This window comes from Tachysurus fulvidraco, chromosome 21 (genome assembly GCF_022655615.1).
Source record: "Tachysurus fulvidraco isolate hzauxx_2018 chromosome 21, HZAU_PFXX_2.0, whole genome shotgun sequence".
In the NCBI taxonomy this organism is placed as follows: Eukaryota; Metazoa; Chordata; class Actinopteri; order Siluriformes; family Bagridae; genus Tachysurus; species Tachysurus fulvidraco.
This window is the reverse complement of record NC_062538.1, coordinates 3,294,280-3,318,131: the sequence shown is the minus strand read 5'-3', so window position 1 is coordinate 3,318,131 and position 23,852 is coordinate 3,294,280. Positions and strand designations below refer to the sequence as shown.

General features: G+C 39.5%; 1 protein-coding gene across 4 annotated transcripts; it reads left to right on the top strand.

Moving 5' to 3' along the window:
* On the top strand, nt 1–22,547 carry slco2b1 (solute carrier organic anion transporter family, member 2B1). Of its 4 annotated transcripts, none has more exons than XM_027153414.2 (16): nt 1–75; nt 347–449; nt 3,299–3,356; nt 4,124–4,261; nt 7,079–7,241; nt 7,327–7,554; nt 7,714–7,812; nt 8,881–9,011; nt 10,386–10,491; nt 12,358–12,522; nt 15,272–15,470; nt 15,688–15,817; nt 17,461–17,630; nt 19,501–19,565; nt 20,516–20,636; nt 20,756–22,547. In XM_027153414.2, exons 3-16 carry the CDS (start codon nt 3,333–3,335, stop codon nt 20,955–20,957), a joined length of 1,941 nt encoding a protein of 646 aa, XP_027009215.2. In that variant the 5' UTR covers nt 1–75; nt 347–449; nt 3,299–3,332; the 3' UTR covers nt 20,958–22,547. The 4 variants fall into 4 exon arrangements, with proteins under 4 accessions (XP_027009215.2, XP_047661571.1, XP_047661569.1 ...); XM_047805615.1 differs by having other exon boundaries at nt 67–99; nt 7,330–7,554; XM_047805613.1 differs by having other exon boundaries at nt 69–99.
* The last annotated feature ends 1,305 nt before the right edge of the window (nt 22,548–23,852 follow it).

Genomic DNA, 23,852 nt, shown 5'->3' with positions numbered 1-23,852 from the left:
ACACCAAAACCAATAAAACAACCTAAGACAACCTACTCTGGAGCAGTAACATAATCTCAGCAGAGTTGTATGCCTGTATGCAGTCTTCTGCACAATACTGTCAATAATCTGTAACATTCTTAAATCTTACATTAAAAAGTTATTAAAGTTAAAGTCTTCACCCTTCTAGTTCAATTGCTTTTTTTTTTTTTTTAAATAATTGTTGTTGTTCTGTAACAATCCCTTAAATTCTGATTATCCTGACCATCAAATATGACTTAAAACTAATGCAAAGTTGAAACAGAGATACCTGAACTTGTATATTTATTTTGTATGAACATTAACCCCATACTAATCTTTTCTGCAGATAATCTACAGCAAAGCCCGCCCTTCTGAGATCCAGTTTAACTGGAGGAAAGCTGTCTTAAAGTGAAAGCAGGACTAACCACATTCAACTCAGCAACACTACAGTAAGTGAGAGCCTTCCTATGAAAAGATATGACTTGAAATTTATTTTTGAAATTAAATTTATGTGTAGCCTGCATAGTTGTACTGGAGTCCTGCACAGGTAACCTGACAGATCTAGATTTCAGTGTAGAACAATTAAAAATTAAAAAGGTAATAGTTTCTTTGACTATTAAAGTGATATATATATATATATATATATATATATATATATATATATATATATATATATATATATATATATATATATATATATATATATATATACACACACACCAAATATAGTGATATATATATATATACTAAAACCTCTACATGACAAACTCTTTAAACAGAGATACAAAGTGTAAATGTGTAGAATGGGACCTGGGTAATTATTATACCATTTTTGCCATGATACATGATACCATTTTTTGCCATGATTACTATACGTCATAATGCAGCATGCTGTAACTGCAACCTGAAACACGTGTGATTTATTATATATACAGTATACAGTGTGTGTGTGTGTGTGTGTGTGTGTGTGTGTGTGTGTGTGTGTGTGTTTATATATATATATATATATATATATATATATATATATATATATATATATATATATATATATATATAAAGATAAAAGACTGTACCTATTTAAATAATGATCAGAATAAAATAGTAAATATATATTTATAAAGTAAATATATGTTGAATGACTGAGTTACATTATTTTTAAAAGGTATATGTGTTGAACTTATGAAGTGAAGTATTTCTGCATGCATGTTTATGACTAATAAATATAACACATTTATCAAACTTGATCAAATTGACCTCCGATTTAATACAGATTTAGTCAAGGCGCGTGGTCTGACGTCATCACCACGCGCGTACGCCGAATTTGAGTACAATTACAATACAAAGTAATTACACACGTGTCTTCAGTGGTAAGTTTAGATTATAAAAGAAGATATCCGTGCTTTTTATTTCATCAACTGAAGTATATTTCCGCAAACGCGTACAAAATCTGCGCGTGATTTGCATCGCAAACAGGCTCCCCGTGACCCGAGTAGTTCGGATAAGCGGTAGAAAATGAATGAATGAAACAAAATCTTATTTTGGCCACATTAATAACAAAACAACAACAACACGTGGAAATCTGGAGAGAATGTATAGCGTTAACTACGTTGCATTGCATAAGAAAGTAACATAGTTGTTTTGTGCACAGATGAATTTGTTTAGATGCGGAGTATGTCATAAAGTCATTGTTTTGATTAGATGAAAGAAGGAACCCTTTAGATTTGTATTGACTAAATAATATTCAGGTGTCAACAAAACAAACAAAAAAATCAATTATCAAATCAATCAAATCAAGTACAGTTGCTCAAGAATTAAAAAAACAATCAAACATTTAATTGGACCCATGATTGTTAATGGCTTAATTTTAAACTGATACCACAAGCATCTTTAGGGTGCCATTACTTTTTGCAGTATTTTTTTTTTGTTTACTTGCTGAATAGTGACGCTGATCTACGTGAATACGCATAATGTCATTGTGTCACAGAGTAGAGCGAGCATCTTTAGGGTGCCATTACTTTTTGCAGTATTTTTTTGTTTACTTGCTGCATGATGCTGATCTACGTGAATACGCATAATGTCATTGTGTCACAGAGTAGAGCGAGCATCTTTAGGGTGCCATTACTTTTTGCAGTTTTTTTTTGTTTACTTGCTGAATAGTGACGCTGATCTACATGAATACGAATAACGTCATTGAGTCACTGAGTGAAGAGCGAGCATCTTTAGGGTGCCATTACTTTTTGCAGTATTTTTTTGTTTACTTGCTGCATGATGCTGATCTACATGAATACGCATAACGTCATTGAGTCACTGAGTGAAGAGCGAGCATCTTTAGGGTGCCATTACTTTTTGCAGTTTTTTTTTGTTTACTTGCTGAATAGTGACGCTGATCTACATGAATACGAATAACGTCATTGAGTCACTGAGTGAAGAGCGAGCATCTTTAGGGTGCCATTACTTTTTGCAGTTTTTTTTTTTTGTTTATTTGCTGAATAGTGACGCTGATCTACGTGAATACGCATAACGTCATTGTGTCACTGAGTGAAGAGCGAGCATCTTTAGGGTGCCATTACTTTTTGCAGTTTTTTTTGTTTAATTGCTGAATAGTGACGCTGATCTACATGAATACAAATAACGTCATTGAGTCACTGAGTGAAGAGCGAGCATCTTTAGGGTACCATTACTTTTTGCAGTTTTTTTTTGTTTACTTGCTGAATAGTGACGCTGATCTACATGAATACGCATCCTGTGGAATTCAAGCATGAAACAAAGTCAAATGTACCGTGTGATTAATATTGTGTAACATATTGTTGTTGTATCTATTCCCATGCCCGAGCTTGTATAAGTCCTTATTGTTAGTCATCAGGGACGTCTGTGAATCATAAATAAGGCACAAATCCAAAAAAATGAAACAACGAGCTGAATCAACACAAATAGATTATAAATTACTATAGGATTAAATATCAGCAACACACCCTGAATAGAGCTGGAAATGATTGTCACGCTAGCTTCAATTCACACACGTGTCTAGCCACATTACACATTATCCTGAATAGGCTTGTAAGATGATACAAATAAATAAATAATAGCAATTACATAAATAAAATGAATTGTTCTGAAGAATTCTTTCGGGGTTTTTTTTTTCTTCCCCCCCCCCCCTTAAATGTCATTTCTTTCAGTTCTACTCTAAAGTTCGTTGGAAAACACCAACATATATATATATATATATATTTAGTTTTTAAACTAGTCTAAACTATAAATCTACACGACCTGAGGGTTCATGATGCTTTTCTGTTCTCAGGCTGCATTTAACTGGGATCTGAGAAAGAGAAGCGATGGGTCTCTTTAATAATATCAAGGTAAGGTGTTTATTCATCTATTTTTGTCATTTTATTCTCACAGATTTTCCTCATCGTGTCATCAAATGGAGGGAAAAAGGAGTTTATATTAGTCCACCGATGTGTCCTGAGTTCTGCTGTGAAAGATTGCATAATAAGATAAACGTATAAATTGAGTTTTCGTACGTCGATAAAGCGAATTTTGCTATCTATCTATCTATCTATCTATCTATCTATCTATCTATCTATCTATCTATCTATCTATCTATCTATCTATCTATCTATCTATCTATCTATCTATCTATGTATTTATTTATTTTTAATAAGTAGATTATTATCCGCACGTGTTGTAAACGCTTGCAATGGATTTCTATTACAGATTCTACAACATGTGTTTTAAATATTTACAACTATCCTTTGTTGACTTTGGAGCTCTGCAGATAAGTCAGCAGGGCTTTTGCTCTTTCCTGACTTTCTCTGCGCTTCCTCATATTGTTCTTTTTTTTTTACAATGGGTCAAACATCTAAACTCTGACTTTAAGCTCGTTCTCTTCACACATTCTATAAAACGGCTTCAAAAAACGGGGTAAAGAGCGTGTCATGTCATTACGAGGACAGTTCTAGTTTTATTTATACGACGCACTGTTCAGAGTTTTAAAAGGACATGGTTTATACTGATGATTTAAACCAGCAACTCTCTCTCTCACTCTCTCTCTCTCTCTCTCTCTCTCTCTCTCTCTCTCTCTCTCTCTCTCTGTCTCTCTCTCACTTTTTTCTTCTTCTCTCAGTTCTTTGTGCTGTGCCATGGAATGCTTCAACTTGCGCAACTGCTGGTGTCTGGATATCTGAAGGGCTCCATATCTACAATCGAGAGAAGATATGGCCTGTCCAGTCAGAAATCTGGAGTGCTGGCCTCTTTTAACGAGGTACATTTTGTTATACGTAAGAAGTCTGAGATGTTCTCCAACTGTGGGTTTCTTCAGCTTCTCTGAGCGTCTTTAAATCTTTAGTGCGTTCATTGAATTCGACTTGGTTTCTCATCCAGGATGTATTCTCACCTCCTTTCCCCAGTTAGTCAAGTCAACTTTATTTATAGAGCACATTTAAAACCAACAGCTCTTGGCCAAAGTGCTGTACAGAATTTAAGCATATAATAAAATACAAATACACAACAACAGATAATAGACTAAGGTTCTACCAGTGAGCTTACCTATGATCATACGCAACAGTAAAAAGATACGTTTTAAGAAGAGACTTGAAATCTACGCCAGGCTTCAGATTTAACCGTCACCAGTATAAAGTGCTTATTGTGGAAGAACGAATACGTATAAAAGACGATGTCCTTCATTTCCTGTCAAAACATGCACACCTTTATCCTATTGTTGGCGAGTCAGTGCAGGTGAAAATATTCACTTTATCGGTGGGATGCGTTTGCATCCACGTCAAGATGTGACTTATTTGCCCATTGTTACATAATTTAAACAGCTGAAAACATGTCCTGCTTTGTAAAATACTCACTACACCGGTTCTAGAGCTCACTTCATACGAAGAACCGCAAAATGGGTCTTTATATAGAAGGATCGGGTTCTTTGGCTTTAAGTTAGATGGTTAAAGTTAAAGTCTATAGTATTAATAACACCAAAACGTATCTTTCTTAGTGTAGAGTTTGTCTTTATTTATTTACTATTTATTAATAATCCGATAAAATAATGACACCTTCGTGATTTCAACTTTCACCTGAATTTTAGAAAAAGAAATTTCCACACGAAAGTGTCATCGCTTTCTGAGGGTTCTACTAAAGCCCTATTCGGACAGGATTAGTTTTACGTGGGGATGTGGGGGGTAAAGTAATTATTACCAGAGCTTCTCAGTGATTTCAGTCCCGTCCGAATGTGCCATCTCGGTAATCATTACGGACAATAGCCCTATTCGGACAGAATTAGTTTTATGTGGGAACATGGGGGTAAAGTAATTATTACCAGAGCTTCTATGTGATCTTAGTCCTGTCCGAATGTGCCATCTCAGTAATCATTACGGACAATAGCCCTATTCGGACAGGATTAGTTCTATGTGGAGACGTGGGGGGTAAAGTAATTATTACCAGAGCTTCTCAGTGATTTTAGTCCCGTCCGAATGTACCATCTCGGTAATCATTATGGACAATAGCCCTATTCGGACAGGATTAGTTCTATGTGGAGACGTGGGGGGTAAAGTAATTATTACCAGAGCTTCTCAGTGATTTTAGTCCCGTCCGAATGTACCATCTCGGTAATCCTTATGGACAATAGCCCTATTCGGACAGGATTAGTTCTACGTGGGGACGTGGGGGGTAAAGTAATTATTACCAGAGCTTCTCAGTGATTTTAGTCCCGTCCGAATGTGCCATCTCGGTAATCATTACGGACAATAGCCCTATTCGGACAGGATTAGTTTTACGTGGGGACGTGGAGTGATGCAATTTTACCTCAGGACGTCTGTAGCGTCTGGCGCATTCGGACGGGACTAAAATCACCGAGAAGCTCTGGTAATAATTACTTTACCCCCACGTCCCCACGTAGAACTAATCCAGTCCGAATAGTGCTAATGTCAGTAAAGATTATGCGACTTTTACCTTCTGTAAAATGGTCCGGAAAAATGACCTCAGGTAATACTGATCCCGTCCTAAAAGACCCGCTGTAAATATGTACGGTAAAATTCCGTCATTTTCTGTTTAAAAGTAGTTTTTGGAGCGTTTTACAAGCATTGAAGCGCCATGTTGTCTGTTCACGCACGTGATAACAGGAAGCGACGTCATACGCACATGACGACAAGGAGGTTACTGTGGTGCGTAAAGCGAGTTACCCCTCCCACTTCTGCTAGTTTTACTGAGATGACTTGTCCCGTGCGAATTGGCCAATTAATATTACAGACGTCCTGAGGTAAAATTGCATTACTCCGTGTCCCCACGTAAAACTAATCTAAAGTAACATAAAGTAACTAAACTAAGTAACATATATAGAACCCCAAGGATTTAGATAGAGTGCTGAAGAAGCTCCTTTTTTTTTTTAAATAAAGTGTGTGCTGTGTAAAACGTCAGGTTTGTTCTGCACAGATTATACAGGATGCCGTGAGATGATCAGCTCTCTGAAGAAGCAGCTTCTCAACACTGTTCGTTGTCTTTGACTCTAAATTGCCCCAAGTTGTGTTGGCAGTGTGCGAGCGTGTATGTTCAGTGCCGTGTGATGGATCTCAAGACTTCCCAGGCTCTGGCTCTAACCGTATTATAATGAACACGTTTCTTTTTAGAAAGAATATGAATCGAATGATCTTTTTTGTTCTCTTGTATTTCTCCCGAAACCTCGTGGTGGTTTCCAATTCCTTGGGACGTTTCCATCGAAATTTTTGGCCTATGAGTCGTGCCACATGTTTTACTAAAGCAGAAGTAATAGACATCTGTGACGGAGGGTTGAATCAGTCACCTCAGGAATGATTTCATTTTCACGATGTGTCATCGAGATATGACTAATCCCTGTGTGGCATGTGAAATCAGTTTTATCGAAGTTTTGAGGGTGAAATCAAGAAAGTCGTCTAACGAGAGATCGATATATCGACCCAATTTGGCTCTTAACGTCGCAGACGAGTTCGTTTATTGAGAGCACGTGTATCAGAGACGGACAACCGAGTCTTACGTAGCCAGAAACGTCTCACTTTTGTTTTCGGTCTGATGATTCGCTGACGTTACACATGCGTGGTTTTCTCTGCAGGTTGGAAACACGGTCCTTATCGTGTTCGTGAGCTTTTTCGGAAGCCGAGTACACAGACCCAGGTGTATCGGGATCGGAGCGATCCTCGCAAGCATGGCGGCGTTTCTGATAGCGTTGCCACACTTTTTCAGTGAGAAATATAAGTACACGGATGACGTAAACTGTAAGTACGGACGTCAGTGAATATTGTGCTGCTGTAGGAAGAGGAATTCCGAAACCGTATTAAATTTTATTTTTTGTTTTATCAGCAGCTGGCAACGAGAACGTTACTGGGCTTTGCCAAGCAGCGAGCAATCTCCAGGCAGCATCCTCTAACCAGATATGTTCAGAAGTCCATAGTGATGCCAACAATGCCGTGTTTCCTATCTTGCTCTTGGGTCAGTTGCTGCTGGGGATTGGTTCAGTTCCTATCCAACCTTTTGGGATTTCCTACATCGATGACTACGCAGATAAAAAGAATTCGCCGTTCTATCTCGGTAAGAGCGACGACACCCTCTGCATAAAAAAAACTTTTGTTACAGCTCACATGTGGTCGAGACAATAGATTACAACGGATAAGCATAATGTTAATGTGTCATTCAGCAGTGTTTTCAGATCAGCAAACACTCTGTTCAACATGTCTTCTTTTCCTACAGGAATTTTATTTGCGTTAACCGTCATCGGACCAGCGCTGGGTTACTTGTTGGGGTCGCTCCTGCTCCGCTTTTATGTTGATTTCAACACAATGTCTCCTGGTGAGAGAAAAATCTTAACACACACACACACACACATACACACACAAACACACACACACACACACACACACACACACACACACACACACACACACACACACATACACACACATGCATAGACTTATCTCCTCGTCATGGTAAAAACACCCAGAGCAAAGCAAACACTTCCTTCACACTTCCACATGTGTGTTATCTCTAGAATGATTTCGTAAGTCTTCCATAAAACCTGATGTGCACAAAGGGCATGCTGCAACAAGGAAAGTAGTTCTGCTAAAGTTTTCCTAAAGTGTTTAAGAGTTACGAGAGACACCCGACCACCATTCAAACACTTAACTGAGGCACAAGGTCCTGTAGGACCTGTGCATAGAACTTACTACACAAAAAAATTCTGACGCGTTCCAGAGCTTACGATCTGCGTTCGTTTGCATATCTTACGCCTCCATTCGCAAAACAAAAGACACAGAACCTTAGTACTTCGACCTTAGGCATGCATGCACACAGCGGAAAATACTTACACTCGTATTAAAAGGAAATATAAAAAAAACAGCTGGATTTCTTTGCCAATGCCGGGTTTGTCTAGCATCGATTCCAGCAGCTGAATACGAGCTAAATGATAAATATTAGTTTTTTTTACAGGACAATTTTATACTGGATTAATTCAGAAATGATCAAATGGTGTAGCATTATTTGTGGATTCAATGAACATATTTACAGAGATGATGATGATGATGATGTTTTGATGTTGTAAAGTTTTAGTCACTGTTCATGTTTATAATCATGAGATTTTTAGTAGCAACTGTTTGACCTCTAATTCCACCTACTTCCTTTTAACCACCTTATCCATTCTTTTACTTCAAGTTTAATTTCTCAGCGGTTTCCCGAGGACACAAAACGGACGAATTTCTGCATCTGTTCAATCTGTGATCGATTCTAATCAGGAAATGAAACGCAACCAAAAGCCAGAATAATAATTCAGCTCTAAAAGCTCCTGACCATCTGCATCGTTACTGCTTATCTTGAGCCATGAGACTCAAGAGACATGCTAAAAAATTTTCCGTCTGTGCTTAGGGGAAATCAAATTGGACAGAACGGATCCACGTTGGGTCGGAGCTTGGTGGCTGGGTTTCCTTCTAGCCGGCACCTTGCTCTTCCTTACCTCCCTGCCGTACCTATTTTTTCCGAGAAGCATGATAACAGAGGTATGTCTGCCATGTCACGCACTTCGCACAGCTCTTTCTTCATTCCTGCGGTACGTCTATGCCTAATTTGAGAAAAAGAAACTCGTACGAATGCAACGTGTCATATTGTCAGTGATGTAAACGATCCCACGGTAGTTATGAAGAAGATATAGATTTAATGACCCATCCCTTGTTTTTAGTCTGTTATGCTAACTGCAGCTGTGAGGTTGGATTTTGTCTTGGCGGCTGTCCATGGCATCCAAACGTTCGACGTGAAGAAAGATCTTGATTGTTATATAAGCCCGGATGGTTCTCACACACACACACACACACACACACACACACACACACACACACACACACACACACACACACACACACACACACAGCACAGAAGTGAAAGTTTAAAAGGAAATCTGAGATATATCAGACTGTACAAACATCAGGTTTTGCCAAGTCCTTCTCATGATCGAATATCACGCTCAGTTCCCATGCAACGAAACCGTCGCACCATAAACCGGAATTTAATAATCAGTAACTGTAATAATAATAATTAATAATTAATGTGTGTGCACATTCAGGGATTTCTCCTTCTCTTAACTGTCTCCTTCATGCCATGGGAGGTTTGTGTGATCCCAGTTCTCTTTATAACAGAGCGTTTACATATTAAAACCTTCGCTCTGTGGGTTTTCTGTTAATCCTTGTTACTGAACAAAGTTCCCAGTAGAATCTCAGACCCCTAGCACATCTCAAAATCTCATGACATCAGTATTTAGAATTAGAAAAAGAATAAAAACACTTGGAAAAAATGTTAATCAAGACTTAGATGTTGCTTTTATTAAATATAAGCTTTTGTTCAGGTGTTATGCAATTGCACATGTCGCAGTATACATAGATGAAATTAGTGTTGCCCTAGTGGTCAAAAGGGTGAACTGCAACACACGCGCAGACGTGTTTAGATGTGTTTATGATGTTGAGAACTGTTTCTGAAATATTTCAAATGTCACGAGATAGAAAGCGGAGTATTGAGTTGATATTATCTGTACGTTAGGAATACGTGTGAAGCGAATACTTACGTTTTGACCAAAAAAGAAGAAGAAAAAGTTGTTTGTTTTTTTAATGTCTTGGAAAAGTTTGTTATATAAAGCCTCAGCAACAAGCCAGACTGTACACAAAAGGACATTATGTTGTCAACTATGAACTTTTTTTTTATACTATTACATTTTTATTAGTCAAGAGTCAAGTATCAGTGTGATAGTGGGTCAAGAGCTGGCGCTGGATGGGAGCCAAGACAGACCACGAGTATAAAATAACAATACATCATAAAAAGGGCTTCCTTTTCTTTTTTTAAATAATGTGTATGTGTATAAATCTTTTTTCTTATCTTATTTTCAGGAATCTGCTGCAGCCACAACAGAGTGTGAAGCAGAAAAGCAAAAAGAGAAGCAGGAAGCTGGATCAGACTCGACACATGAACTCTCACTTCTCCAGTTTCTCAAAAGTGAGTCTGAGTGTAAGGTTGAGAATGCTGTGTTAGTTCTGAGCTGGGTATAAAGCACAGAAACACACACACACACACACACACACACACACACACACACACACACACACACACACACACACACACAGATTAAGATAAGAATGTTTACTTCAGTGTCGTGAAAAACAAGTTTGTATTCCACACGTACAGCATAAAAATAATTACACAGAACAAATACAAAAACTAATATCAAAAGTTACCGATGTTCAGCGTTCATTAACACCGGTTGTATTACTGATTACTAATCAGCGTTCATTAACACCGGATGTATCACTAATGACTAATCAGCGTTCATTAACACCGGTTGTATCACTAATTACTAATCAGCGTTCATTAACACCGGTTGTATCACTAATTACTAATCAGCGTTCATTTACACCGTTGTATCACTGATTACTAATCAGCGTTCATTAACACCGGTTGTATCACAGATTACTAATCAGCGTTCATTAACACCGGTTGTATCACTGATTACTAATCAGCGTTCATTAACACCGGTTGTATCACTAATTACTAATCAGCATTCATTAACACCGGTTGTATCACTGATTACTAATCAGCATTCATTAACACCGGTTGTATCACTAATTACTAATCAGCATTCATTAACACCGGTTGTATCACTGATTACTAATCAGCATTCATTAACACCGGTTGTATCACTGATTACTAATCAGCATTCATTAACACCGGTTGTATCACTGATTACTAATCAGCGTTCATTAACACCGGTTGTATCACTGATTACTAATCAGCGTTCATTAACACCGTTGTATCACTGATTACTAATCAGCGTTCATTAACACCGGTTGTATCACTGATTACTAATCAGCGTTCATTAACACCGGTTGTATCACTGATTACTAATCAGCGTTCATTAACACCGGTTGTATCACTGATTACTAATCAGCGTTCATTAACACCGGTTGTATCACTGATTACTAATCAGCGTTCATTAACACCGGTTGTATCACTGATTACTAATCAGCGTTCATTAACACCGTTGTATCACTGATTACTAATCAGCGTTCATTAACACCGGTTGTATCACTAATTACTAATCAGCGTTCATTAACACCGGTTGTATCACTGATTACTAATCAGCGTTCATTAACACCGGTTGTATCACTGATTACTAATCAGCGTTCATTAACACCGTTGTATCACTGATTACTAATCAGCGTTCATTAACACCGGTTATATCACTGATTACTAATCAGCGTTCATTAACACCGGATGTTTCACTAATGACTAATCAGCGTTCATTAACACCGGTTGTATTACTGATTACTAATCAGCGTTCATTAACACCGGATGTATCACTGATGACTAATCAGCGTTCATTAACACCTTTTGTATCACTAATTACTAATCAGCGTTCATTAACACCGGTTGTATCACTGATTACTAATCAGCGTTCATTAACACCGGTTGTATCACTGATTACTAATCAGCGTTCATTAACACCGTTGTATCACTGATTACTAATCAGCGTTCATTAACACCGGTTGTATCACTGATTACTAATCAGCGTTCATTAACACCGGTTGTATCACAGATTACTAATCAGCGTTCATTAACACCGGTTGTGACAGTTTTCAAACAGCACCTAATTTATAGTTGTGTTATTTTCGCTCCTTACACGTGTTTCTTATCGAGTGTCATCGTCACTTTCAGGATGAGAGACAACTGCTGCTTTTATACATCGTCACATGGGCCACGTTTGGTGTTCATTAAGAACGGTCTCATGCTTCCATCTCACATGTTCAGGTTTAGCATTAAGTGTTAAAGAATGTTAACGTCAATGTTTCTGGTTTTCTCTGACAGAATTCCCACACATCATGCTGAGAACCCTGAGGAACCCTATTTACCTTCTGGTGGTGTTGGCGCAGGTGAATCTAGCAGCTATGGTCGCTGGACTTGCTACCTTCATGCCTAAATACATCGAGAGACAGTTCTCTCAAACGGCGGCCTTCTCCAACATGATGATCGGTAAGAGTGTTAAATAGAAACGTCTTCTTTTGTGGACTTTATTTACATTTATGGCATTTAGCAGACACCTTCATCCATATTATCTCATTTTTATACAACTGAACAATTGAGGGTTAAGGGCCTTGCTCAGGGGCCCAGCAGGGATCGCTCGGACCTGGGAATCGAACTTGCAACCTTTAATTTGGAAGTCCAACATCTTAACCACTAGGTTACCACATCCCCTGTCCTCCATGTCCTTCATCATAAGGACATCATTCCACGTCTTTCGTCATACGAACATTATCTCCCGTCCTCAACGTCCTTCATAAGGACATCATCCCCTGTCCTCCACGTCCTTCATCATAAGGGCATCATTCCCTATCCTTCACGTCCTTCTTCGTAAGGACATCATCCCCTATCCTCCACGTCCTTCATCATAAGGACATCATTCCCTGTCCTCCACGTCCTTCATCATAAGGACATCATTCCCTGTCCTCCACGTCCTTCTTCATAAGGACATCATTCCCCGTCCTCCACGTCCTTCATCATAAGGACCTCATTCCCCCTTCCTCCACGTCCTTCATCATAAGGACATCATTCCCTGTCCTCAACGTCCTTCATAAGGACATCATCCCCTGTCCTCCACGTCCTTCATCATAAGGGCATCATTCCCTATCCTTCACGTCCTTCTTCATAAGGACATCATCCCCTGTCCTCCATGTCCTTCATCATAAGGACATCATTCCCTGTCCTCCACGTCCTTCTTCATAAGGACATCATCCCCCGTCCTCCACGTCCTTCATCATAAGGACCTCATTCCCCCTTCCTCCACGTCCTTCATCATAAGGACATCATTCCCCCTTCCTCCACGTCCTTCATCATAAGGACATCATAAGGACATCATCCCCTGTCTTTTACGTCCTTCATCATAAGGACATCATCCCCCGTCCTCCACGTCCTTCATCGTAAGGACATCATCCCCCGTCCTACACGTCCTTCATCATAAGGACATCATCCCTCATCCTTCTGCTACTTCTAGTTGGAGTCCCCATCATCATCCCACCTCACACAACCCAGATGAGAAGCAGTGGTGCATCAAGCGCTTAAGGCTCTGGGTTGTTGATTGGGGTTCGAGCCTCAGCACTGCCAAGCTATCACTGTCGGGCCCTTGAGCAAGGCCCTTACCTCTCTCTGTTGCAGTGGTGCTGTATCATGTCTGACCGTGTGCTTCGACCCCAACCTCCAAAGTTGGGAAATGCGAAGAAAGAATTTCACTGTGCTGTGATGTAGATGTGATAAAAATAAAAGGCTTCTGTTCTAAACCATTTAAAGGTCCATGACGTTACTGCGGACGGATTCAATTAGAAACCAAGAAGATGGCTTTAGGACTTCAACTGATACCAAAAGACATCACGTTTAAACTAGAATAAGTTTCCTGGTTACATAACAGACAGCGAAAGAAAGGAAACTATTTATAATCGCAGTATCCGGTGTGATAAGCATGCAGTCACCCTTTAATTCTGCTTCCTCTCCAGGTTTCTTTGTGTTTTTTTGGCTTTGAGGTGAGGGAGTTTTTCCTCCTCACGTCATCTTTGGATTTCTCATTAATGATAAATTGACGTCCTGAATATAAATATCCTGTATTTAAATTCTCCTGAAATGAATTGATATGAGTGGAGTTCATGTACAGAATTTACATCCAGTAGTTTGTAATGGATTATTTGAAGCGACCGCAACGGAGTATGAAGTCGTTTCGTTTAGTCGTTTTTTCCCCCAAAACCCGGTCCAGATGAAAAGTCTCACACAAAGGCTTCTTTGTTAAAGAAAATAAACCGTTTTGGGTTTTTCGCTTAACCAAAGAACCAAAGAATGTACAGAGTTCTTGTTGGAAGAAAACCAGTTCCATCTAGTTACGTATTCGTACTTTCATCTGCTGTCAGTAGAGTTTGGTTTAGTCTCTGTGTGTTCTTTTACTTCTCTCTCTGTTTCTTTTCGGACTTCTCCTACTCACCTTCTCGGAACTGCGAGTTGATTGTCTTCAGATTTCTCTCAAGAGCTTTCTCCAGAGCCGCTTCGAACACGTTAGCTATTAATGTTACCAGTCGCACGGGGAGCCTGTGCCTATCTCAGGCGTCATCGGGCATCGAGGCAGGATACACCCTGGACGGAGTGCCAACCCATCTCAGGGCACACACACACTCTCATTCACTCACACACACACACACACTACGGACAATTTTCCAGAGATGCCAATCAACCTACCATGCATGTCTTTGGACCGGGGGAGGAAACCGGAGTACCCGAAGGAAACCCCAGAGGCACGGGGAGAACATGCAAACTCCACACACACAAGGTAGAACCATCCACCCTGGAGGTGTGATTCGAACATGCTAACCACTAAGCCACCGTGTTCCCCCTATCGAACAGATTTGTTACCTTAATAGTCGCTTATTGGGTTGCTTTGTTTTGGAGGTTGTTGCGAGACGGGTGCCATTTTTGTTTATCTCAGAGTTATTGAAGTGTTTGTTGTTTGTTTGCTTCTGTTTCGGTCAGTTAGATTTCCAGATCGCTTTGTGTTTATGAAGTTATTGTGTTTTTGACAATTATTATGAGTGATATTATATTGTCTTTGTATGTTTTTATTTTTTTTTTTGTAATTGTTAATAAAAGCTATTTTGCTCTTGGTGATATAGCAAGGCTCGGACTAGCGCTAATCTTCACGTACACCGCTAGACTGATGTGGAATCGTAACGTATCTGTATTCTTTCAGGTGGATTGAGTATCCCATCAGCCATGTTGGGCATCATGGCCGGAGGTATGATCCTGCGCCGGCTCAATCTGTCCGTTAAAGCTTCGGCGATCCTGTGCAGCAGCGCCGTGCTGTTAGCGATGTTCTTCGCCCTGCCACTTCTCTTCCTCGGCTGTCCGACGCAGAACGTTGCCGGCGTGAACTATAACACCGCTGCAGGGCAAGTGTATAATGTATAGTTTCACAGAGATATAAAATGCTTCTGATTTCTGTGATTTAACCAAAAATTTCTCACAGCATGATGTTTTATATGAAACTGTTCTAAAAGCCACATGAGAACAGAACAGAACTTAGTACAGAGTTGTGCAGTACATTTTTTTTTTGGTGTGTGTTTGTGCATTACTTAAATATTGCTTACTGTTTTTGTGCCACTTCAGAACCTACAGGAATTGCAGTTTGTCTTGTTCGTGCTCTGACGAGGCTTTTAACCCCGTGTGCGGCTCCGATGGCGTGGAGTTCCTCACTCCTTGCCACGCTGGCTGCAAAACAAGAAACGAGACACCGCTGGTAAGTCTGCACAATCACCGTCAACTTATTTTTTTCTTTTTAACAGTCGACTCGATGACGCAAGACTTAATACGCAGGAGGTTTTGCTGCTTCGACTCAATCCCGGTCTGAATAAACTTCCAAAACGAACCCAGTATGAATCTGAGACGTTCTGAAAGGATCATCATCTTCCCTTTTTTTTGTGGACCGACTAAGATTTAATCCATATTTGGAAATGTTTACAGGATAATTGTTTTCTCACTAATTGTTTCCTTCCTTGTTGACTTCACCAGGACTGTGTATGAAGTTCAAACCCCTGGCTTTGTTCCACTCTCTCATTTCTGCACAGGTTTTTTTTTTCCGGAAGTTCGGATTTGTCATCATCCACTACATTCTAAACCGACTCACTAAATCTGTCCCTTTTTATTATACGGAAGTGTTTTCAATGTTAAAATGAATACAAGTATATTTATATATTCTTAAGTTTGCTGAACCTCCTCTGATTGGCTGGTGTTGATGCGATTGACAGGTGATCGAACGTATGCCCCGCCCACTCAGGCAGCACGACCCGAATCGAACTCCTGATCTGATGATGGAGTGCACGTGTTTTTTGCAAGCCTTTTTTTTTTTTTCACTCAAAACACAAAAAGCGATTGTTGTGAGTTTGGAACAGTTCCAGTGTTGTATATTGTTCAGGAGAAGCACTGAGTGAGTGGAGAACAATTAAAACCTTCTGAGCTGGAGCGTGTTTGAGTATCACATATCATCCTCCCTCACATTCCAACCAAAACTCCAGCAATTATTTAGACATTTGTTTAAAATAAGAAAACGTGCTCGGTTCCTGTTGACTGACCGGAGAGGAACCTGAGATGGAGCTTTGACATTTTTGTTGTTCTTCATGAGATTTACATTTACAGCAGTTAGCAGACGCCCTTATATCCAGAGCAACTTACATTTACATATACAACTGAGCAATTGAGGGTTAACGGCCTTGCTTAGGGGCCCAGCAGTGGCAGCTTGGTTCACGTAGGAATCGAACTCTCAACCTTCAGGGCAAGTCGTGGCCTAATGGTTAGAGAGTCTGACTCGTAACCATAAGGTTGTGGGTTCGAGTCTCGGGCCGGCAATACCACGACTGAGGTGCCCTTGAGCAAGGCACCGAATCCCCCCCAACTGCTCCCCGGGCGCCTCAGCATAAATGGCTCCCCACTGCTCCGGGTGTGTGTTCACGGTGTGTGTGTGCACTTTGGATGGGTTAAATGCAGAGAACGAATTCTGAGTATGGGTCACCGTACTTAGCCGTATGTCACGTCACTTTCCGTTTGGTAGCCCAACACCTTAACCGCTAGGCTACCATATCCGATGAGATGCTTTTCTGCTCACCACGGTCATAAATAGTGTTTGTTTGAGTTACCATAAAAACTTCCCGTCAGGTCGGACCGGTCCGACTGACGCTCGATCGAACCGAGTCTTACTCATCATTATACTCATACCTACTCATCATCTTACTCATCATTATGTTTATCAAACTCTCATAAGCCCTGTAGGCCAAGTGTGACTTGTTGTCTTGGCGATTCAGCAGACATGCTCGTTATTCCATGCCTCTAACGTGTTCTTCTTCTTCATCATCATCATCATCATCGGCTCTTTGTTTTCTCTTACAGAACTACACAGACTGTGCTTGCGTGGGTCCGGAAGGTTCTCAGGGTCACGCCGTACCACGAAGTTGTGGGAACGGCTGCTCCCACCTCCTCATCCCTTTCATGGTTTTCTCCTCGCTCACGTGCTTCCTAGCCTCTGTCTCTCAGACGCCGTCGTTTATGATGATTCTCAGGTACTCATATCGTGCTTATTATTATTATTATTATTTTTTTTTTGTTCCCTGCCATGTCACGTTTTGATTTATTATGCCCCCTTTATTATATTCCCCCTCAGCAAAAAAACTCAAATAGATCAAAGAGCAGTTTGTCAGGATCTATGAAATAATAATAATAATAATAATAATAACGCTCGTATAAGTATAGGCTTATGGAAAGGAAGAGACGTTACGGTTAATCCCTAACGATCCCATAAACCCACAGAGTGATAGAGTACGTTAGATTTCATCACATAATTAAAGGCTGAGGAAGACGAGCTGTAGAGAAGAGCGAGTGCTTGTACTGTAGTACCCGCGGTGTTGGCTTTTGACCTACAGTACAGTGAAAGCTTCATGTCAGTTCTTGCCTCAGGAGAGGATCTTTAATTACAACATGTTTTACTCTGCTTTCACTTACTGTGCTGAAGCTTTGGTGTCTGCAGCTGAAAGCATTTTTGGCAACTACAGCAAAAAAAAAATTGCAACAGATTTCTGTCTAAATGAAGAAAAATCATGGAACAGGACAAAAGTGTTTAGATAAAGATTTACTCCAATGTTCTAGCTGTTGCTCCATTAACCGTATGTTTACATTTACGTCCGTATTCAGACGACTTACGTTTTCTCTCTCACTCTTTTTTCTTTTTTTTTTACAACTGAGCAATTACGGGTTTAAGGACCTTGCGCAGGGGCCCGGCGCTGACATATTAGTCGACCTGGCATTCAAACCCACACCCTTCCCATTGGTAGCCCACCACCTTAACCACTAGGCTACAAAATCCCTGCTTGCTTATTTTGTATCTTTTAGAAAGTTCCTCCATGTGAACTTGATATAAAAGGAGAACAAAAAACACGTTCGTCGTTAATCTTTCCATGTGAGTTCAGCATGCTCACGCAGGCCCGCGATTAGCCACCAAACCACACGCCATTTACAGAGATGACAGACATCGGCACTAAAATGTGGTTACTTTAAAACCGCAGTAAAGATACCAGAAGAAAAGACCTTTTATTGTAAGTGATTTGTGTTTAACACTCGAGATTATATTCGGGAGGAGAAAACAAACAAGGCAGCGAGAGGTTTAATGGAACTAATGCTACATAGAAATAAAAGCAATCACATGATCGACGTGTGAAAGCGACGCTTTCTCTTAGTTTTGAAAACTTCTTCACGGTTACTTCATTTTCACTTTTTTTTTAAATCTATTTTTCTCGTGATTTTTTTTTATGTTCTTTTCACGTGTAATTTTTAAAAATGTATTCACGTGTGATTCATTTAAAAATATATTTTTTCACGTGATTTTTTTTAAAAGTATATTTTATTGTGTGTGATTCTTTCAAATGTATTTTTTATCTCGATCGCATTTCAAACGCGGCTTTTCCAGGAGATTCCTTTCATTTCACGTGATCTATACACGACGCATTTTCACACGTGACTTCTACGCGATTCTCTTCCACGTGACAAATTTTTCATGATTTTCACATATACACCCCCCCCCACACACACACACACACACAAAACGATTATGAAGCCATTTAGATGTTAAGGTTACGACATAAAATTCTTTTTAAAATTCAATATTCATTAATTTTATAAAATAAATATGAAATATCCCAACGTGTGTATATTTCTATAGCACAGACACGTGATCGGGGGAAACGGCTGGAGAACTTTCAGAAGGTTACTCATGCTGGAATTCTGTTACTTTTTTTTTCATACTACTTTTTCTTCTAGGATAAAAATTAGGATGTAAAACAGGATGTCTTGTGGATGTCATGCGGTCTTGTGGATGTCATGCGGTCTCATAAGGTTCGTTTTCCTCATACGTTTTTGTGTGTCTTCACTTTCACACAGGACCGTGACTCCAGAAGACAAATCCTTCGCCCTGGGAATCCAGTTCATGCTCTTCAGAGTTCTGGGTTAGTAACACAAACCTCTGTAATGGGAACAGTCCATAGCTGCTAAGATCTTAACTAAAGCACAGTCTTGGTTCAGTGATGAAGATCTTGTTTTGTTATAATAGAACGTCATGAAGGTTTGTCAGTGATTTAGAAAACCAGTTAAACCCGGTGACATTCAGGACATAAAGAACGGCATGAGATCGACTCGGAGATATCGATTCATTAAAAGAAACCATTTTGCAAGTGAACAAAAGAAGTTATCTAACGAACTGATACGTTATCTAATATTTTTTTAGATCGTTATCTATGTTTTTTCTCGGTGAGATTTTGACCTTAAAGTATATTTAACATTTCAAGCTCAGGCATGTCTTATTCTGAAGCAACTCAATTTTTTGCTTCTTTCCAGAAATGAAAACTCGGCTGTAAAGTAAAATTGTGTTCTGACACAATAAAACAAACCGATTTATGTTTATTTCAAAGATTTCAAACATTTTATATATGATTTTTACACAATTCTTTATTTTCAGCTCTGATTGATTTTCCAAAGATCTTTTTTTCTTCAAAAAGCCCCAATTAATCAATTTCCTGTGTGATGTGATTTTATACGATTGTGCGATTTTTACACCAGAATTTTAAATTTAAGATTTTTTTTGATGACTTTTTGTCTTGCTCACGAATTTTATCCCACATTTTTTGATTTTTTGACACGATTTTACCAAAGACTTTTATGTGTTTATTTTCCCGTTAAACAATATCACACAAAGCCTACGCGAGTAGATATATATATAGAATTATATAGATATAGAAATATAATCTGTTCTAATAGAAATATTAATTACGTTTGACTGTTTTTTTACTTATTAATGAAAATTGTATTTTTTGCGAATGAAATTGTTAATGCGTAAGTCGAGTATAGAATAATCAATTAACTTTGAGTCTTACTAACGTTGAATTTGTTTCACCTCCAGCGTTTCTCCCAGCACCTGTTCTGTATGGAAGCGCCATTGATTCCACCTGTATTCAGTGGGGCAGAAAGTGCAACAGAAACACTTCCTGTCGTTACTACAACATGGATTATTTCAAACAAAGGTAGGTTTGTTCATCCTCTCCGTGCTTATAACGTGTCTTCAGCCGTTTTCAGAGAAAAACATTTTTTTGGAATAAAACAAAATTCTTTTTTCCTTTTTTTTAAAAAAATTCTATTTCAGATATCTTGGACTTCAGACCATTTTCGTGTTTGGAGGTCTGGTCTTTTTCTTTCTCTCCTTTTTGGTTCTGAAGAGGACGGAGTCTATCGGGCGAAAGCAATCGGAAAAGATGAAGAGACTCGCCGCGAGTGAGAAGCAGGACATTAAAGACTCAAAACCGCTAATGATGTGCAACGATGCACAAAATGACAAACTGGTGTGAGGACAGAGATCCTGGCAGAGAACAAACCTGAGACATCCTGAGGGAAAAAAAAAAAATATACAAAAGACTGCTGTAAATAGGCATCATCTGTGAGTCATAAATCACACCGATACTATAATCTTTTCCATCAAACGTTAATCAAACAGCGCCGCTGCCGCCGTCGTAGAAGAAGCGGCCGCGTGTACGAACACACTAAATACGCCAATACACTGTGAAGCCGATGTAGCGTTTCCTTCGTCTGAGCCTTTAGCCGAGCCTGTGCGTACAAGCGTACATGCCGCATTTTCCTAATATGAAGATAGCATTAAGATGGGTCAGGCATGTCATGAGTGTCGCGATCTCGATCGAGTCGGTTATTAAACTTCGAGAAATGAAGTTATGATCGGTTGGAGCTTGTTACTGGTGAATTATGGATAAAAATACAGAGGGCATTGAATAGATATCCTATATTCTAGGCTGCAGATATAAAAAGCCACACTGTGATTGGTGAAATGACTTTTCTATCTTGTTTTTAATCCAAACGTAAGCTTTCCACTTAACGTCGTCTACGATACGTATTTGTTGTTTTTTTTGTCGCCGTTAGCGCTATACTATGCTAACAGTTTACAGTTTCTGTGTGTACACTAAAATTAGATTGGAATTTCATACTGAACTGTGACAAAGTTCTGGGATTAAAGGACAAAATAAAATGTTATGTACGCTGTGAAACTAAACACACGGACCAGCGTTCGTTCGCGCGGTTATACGATCAGTCGGTCACGTGGCGGAACAATAATAAAATCATGCAGATAAAGAAAAATAAATCTGGATCACTTTTTGGTGCAGCATCAGATCTTTCTCGGCTGGACAGAACCGGATCCTGATGTGATCTCCTTCTGTTGTAGCTCATTCGCCTCAAGATCGGACACGTTGTTCGTTCTGAGATGCTTTTCTGCTCAACTGGTTTGTAAAGATTTATTATGAACCTGCATGAACTGGAGCATTCCTTATAGTGTGAACCGGTTGCACCGGTGTTAGTGTGAATCTGTCTATTTCTCTCTCTCTCTCTCTCTCTCTCTCTCTTTCTCTCATCCACAAAGTGTTTGTACCTTGCGTCTGTTGTTTTTTTTCCTAAACTCTAGAGACTGTTATGAATGAAAATTCTGCGATTTCCTTTCTGAAATGCTCAAACTTGCACCATGCCATGGCCGGTGTCACAAACACACACACACACACACACACACACACACACACACACACACACACACACACACACAGAGCACTTGACAAACATCGAAGTCAACCAACACTCCTAAGTTCACTGAAAACCTTCTGCATGATTTTCTGCACCATATTGCTGTTACCTGATTGGATGATTATATTCATCGAGTGTGTAGGTGTGTATATTAACATGACTGGTGTATTTTCTAGCTCGAACACATTCGCTGTGACACCTTTACTTTAAAATGTGAACTGTTTGAGCATCATTGAACTTTTTAAACACAAATGTAGCATGTATTACAATTATTAGATCTGTATGTCTGTACTTTTCCTGCTGGTCTATTGTATGTCTATTGTATTTCTGTTCATTTATTAAAAAAAAAGCATATATCTTCGTGATTTAATCTTGTTTTATTATTACACACATTTACTAACCCACCCTTTTGACGGACAGATAAAAACCTTTTATCCTTCCTGGCCTTTGATGTTAATTAGCTTTCTTCCTGCCTCATCTTTCTTTGTAATTAGAAATGATTCTGCGACCATCTGTTGACATAAACAAGCTGATCTGGGGAGGATAGGAGGATATTTCTGGAAGGGATGTGTGTGTGTGTGTGTGTGTGTGTGTGTGTGTGTGTGTGTGTGTGTGTGTGTGTGTGTGTGTGTGTGTGTGTGTGTGTGTGTGTGTGTGTGTTGGAGGGAACATAAGAAACGAATCCTGTTTCTGATCCTGAATCCTGTCTTTTTATGTATGTTGTAATTGAATCTTTGAGTCACATACACAACCGTACACATTATGACGTGATGCGCTACCTCTCCGTCGAGGTCCTGATGATGCATAGCGGCTGTAGCTTCTCTCCTGCTTCATGCTGCACTCCTTTGTCTCTCTGATGTTAAAGAAGTAAGTTCTCTTGGCGTTAATACTCCAGGCTTTTTATCTTCTCCAGGTAGGCCTTCTCGTCGTTGGATATCAGGCTCACCGTAAACCTGACGATGGTGATAGAGTCACCTCCTGGAGCATGTGATGTCATATACTGAGGGCTGATGTGGCTGTAGGTTTTTTATTACAGCCAAATATTAGGTACATTTGATTGTTAATTGGAGAACAAAAGGAACTGATTAAGTCAGTGGAATTGTCTGTGTGTTCGTGTTCGTGTGTGTGTGTGTGTGTGTGTGTGTGTGTGTGTGTGTGTGTGTGTTTAAAGAAGGATTTCTAATGAACTTCCAGTTCGGCTTCAAAGAAAGCCTGCACACACATCAGCCCTCGAGAAAAGCACCACATGCTCCAGGAGACGTTGTCAGTTTTTTTTGCAGTCCTTTTGTGTATAAAACCGAAAACCCCAAAAATACAACTAACAAAACCTACCAACAACCTAACAAAATAGTTTTGTCAAAGAAATTTCGGGCCAGGATGTAGTGGAAAGTCCATGTTGTGCAACACAAGACTGAATGATGCAGCATTATTAAAAGTGCCTAGTTATCTTAGGAAGCCAGACACATGTTAATGTTTATGCAAGACAGACCACTGGGAAGCGTATTGTAGAAAGTATGAGCTCTCTTGCCAGATGCTTGTTACAGGAAACCACTGCATGCTACGGGAAAACGCTTTGTTGGTCCTTTTTAGGGGAGTTTTAAATAATAACGTTGACTTTTGGATTTCAGGAACGTCTGATCTTGATGATATTTGGGAGTATT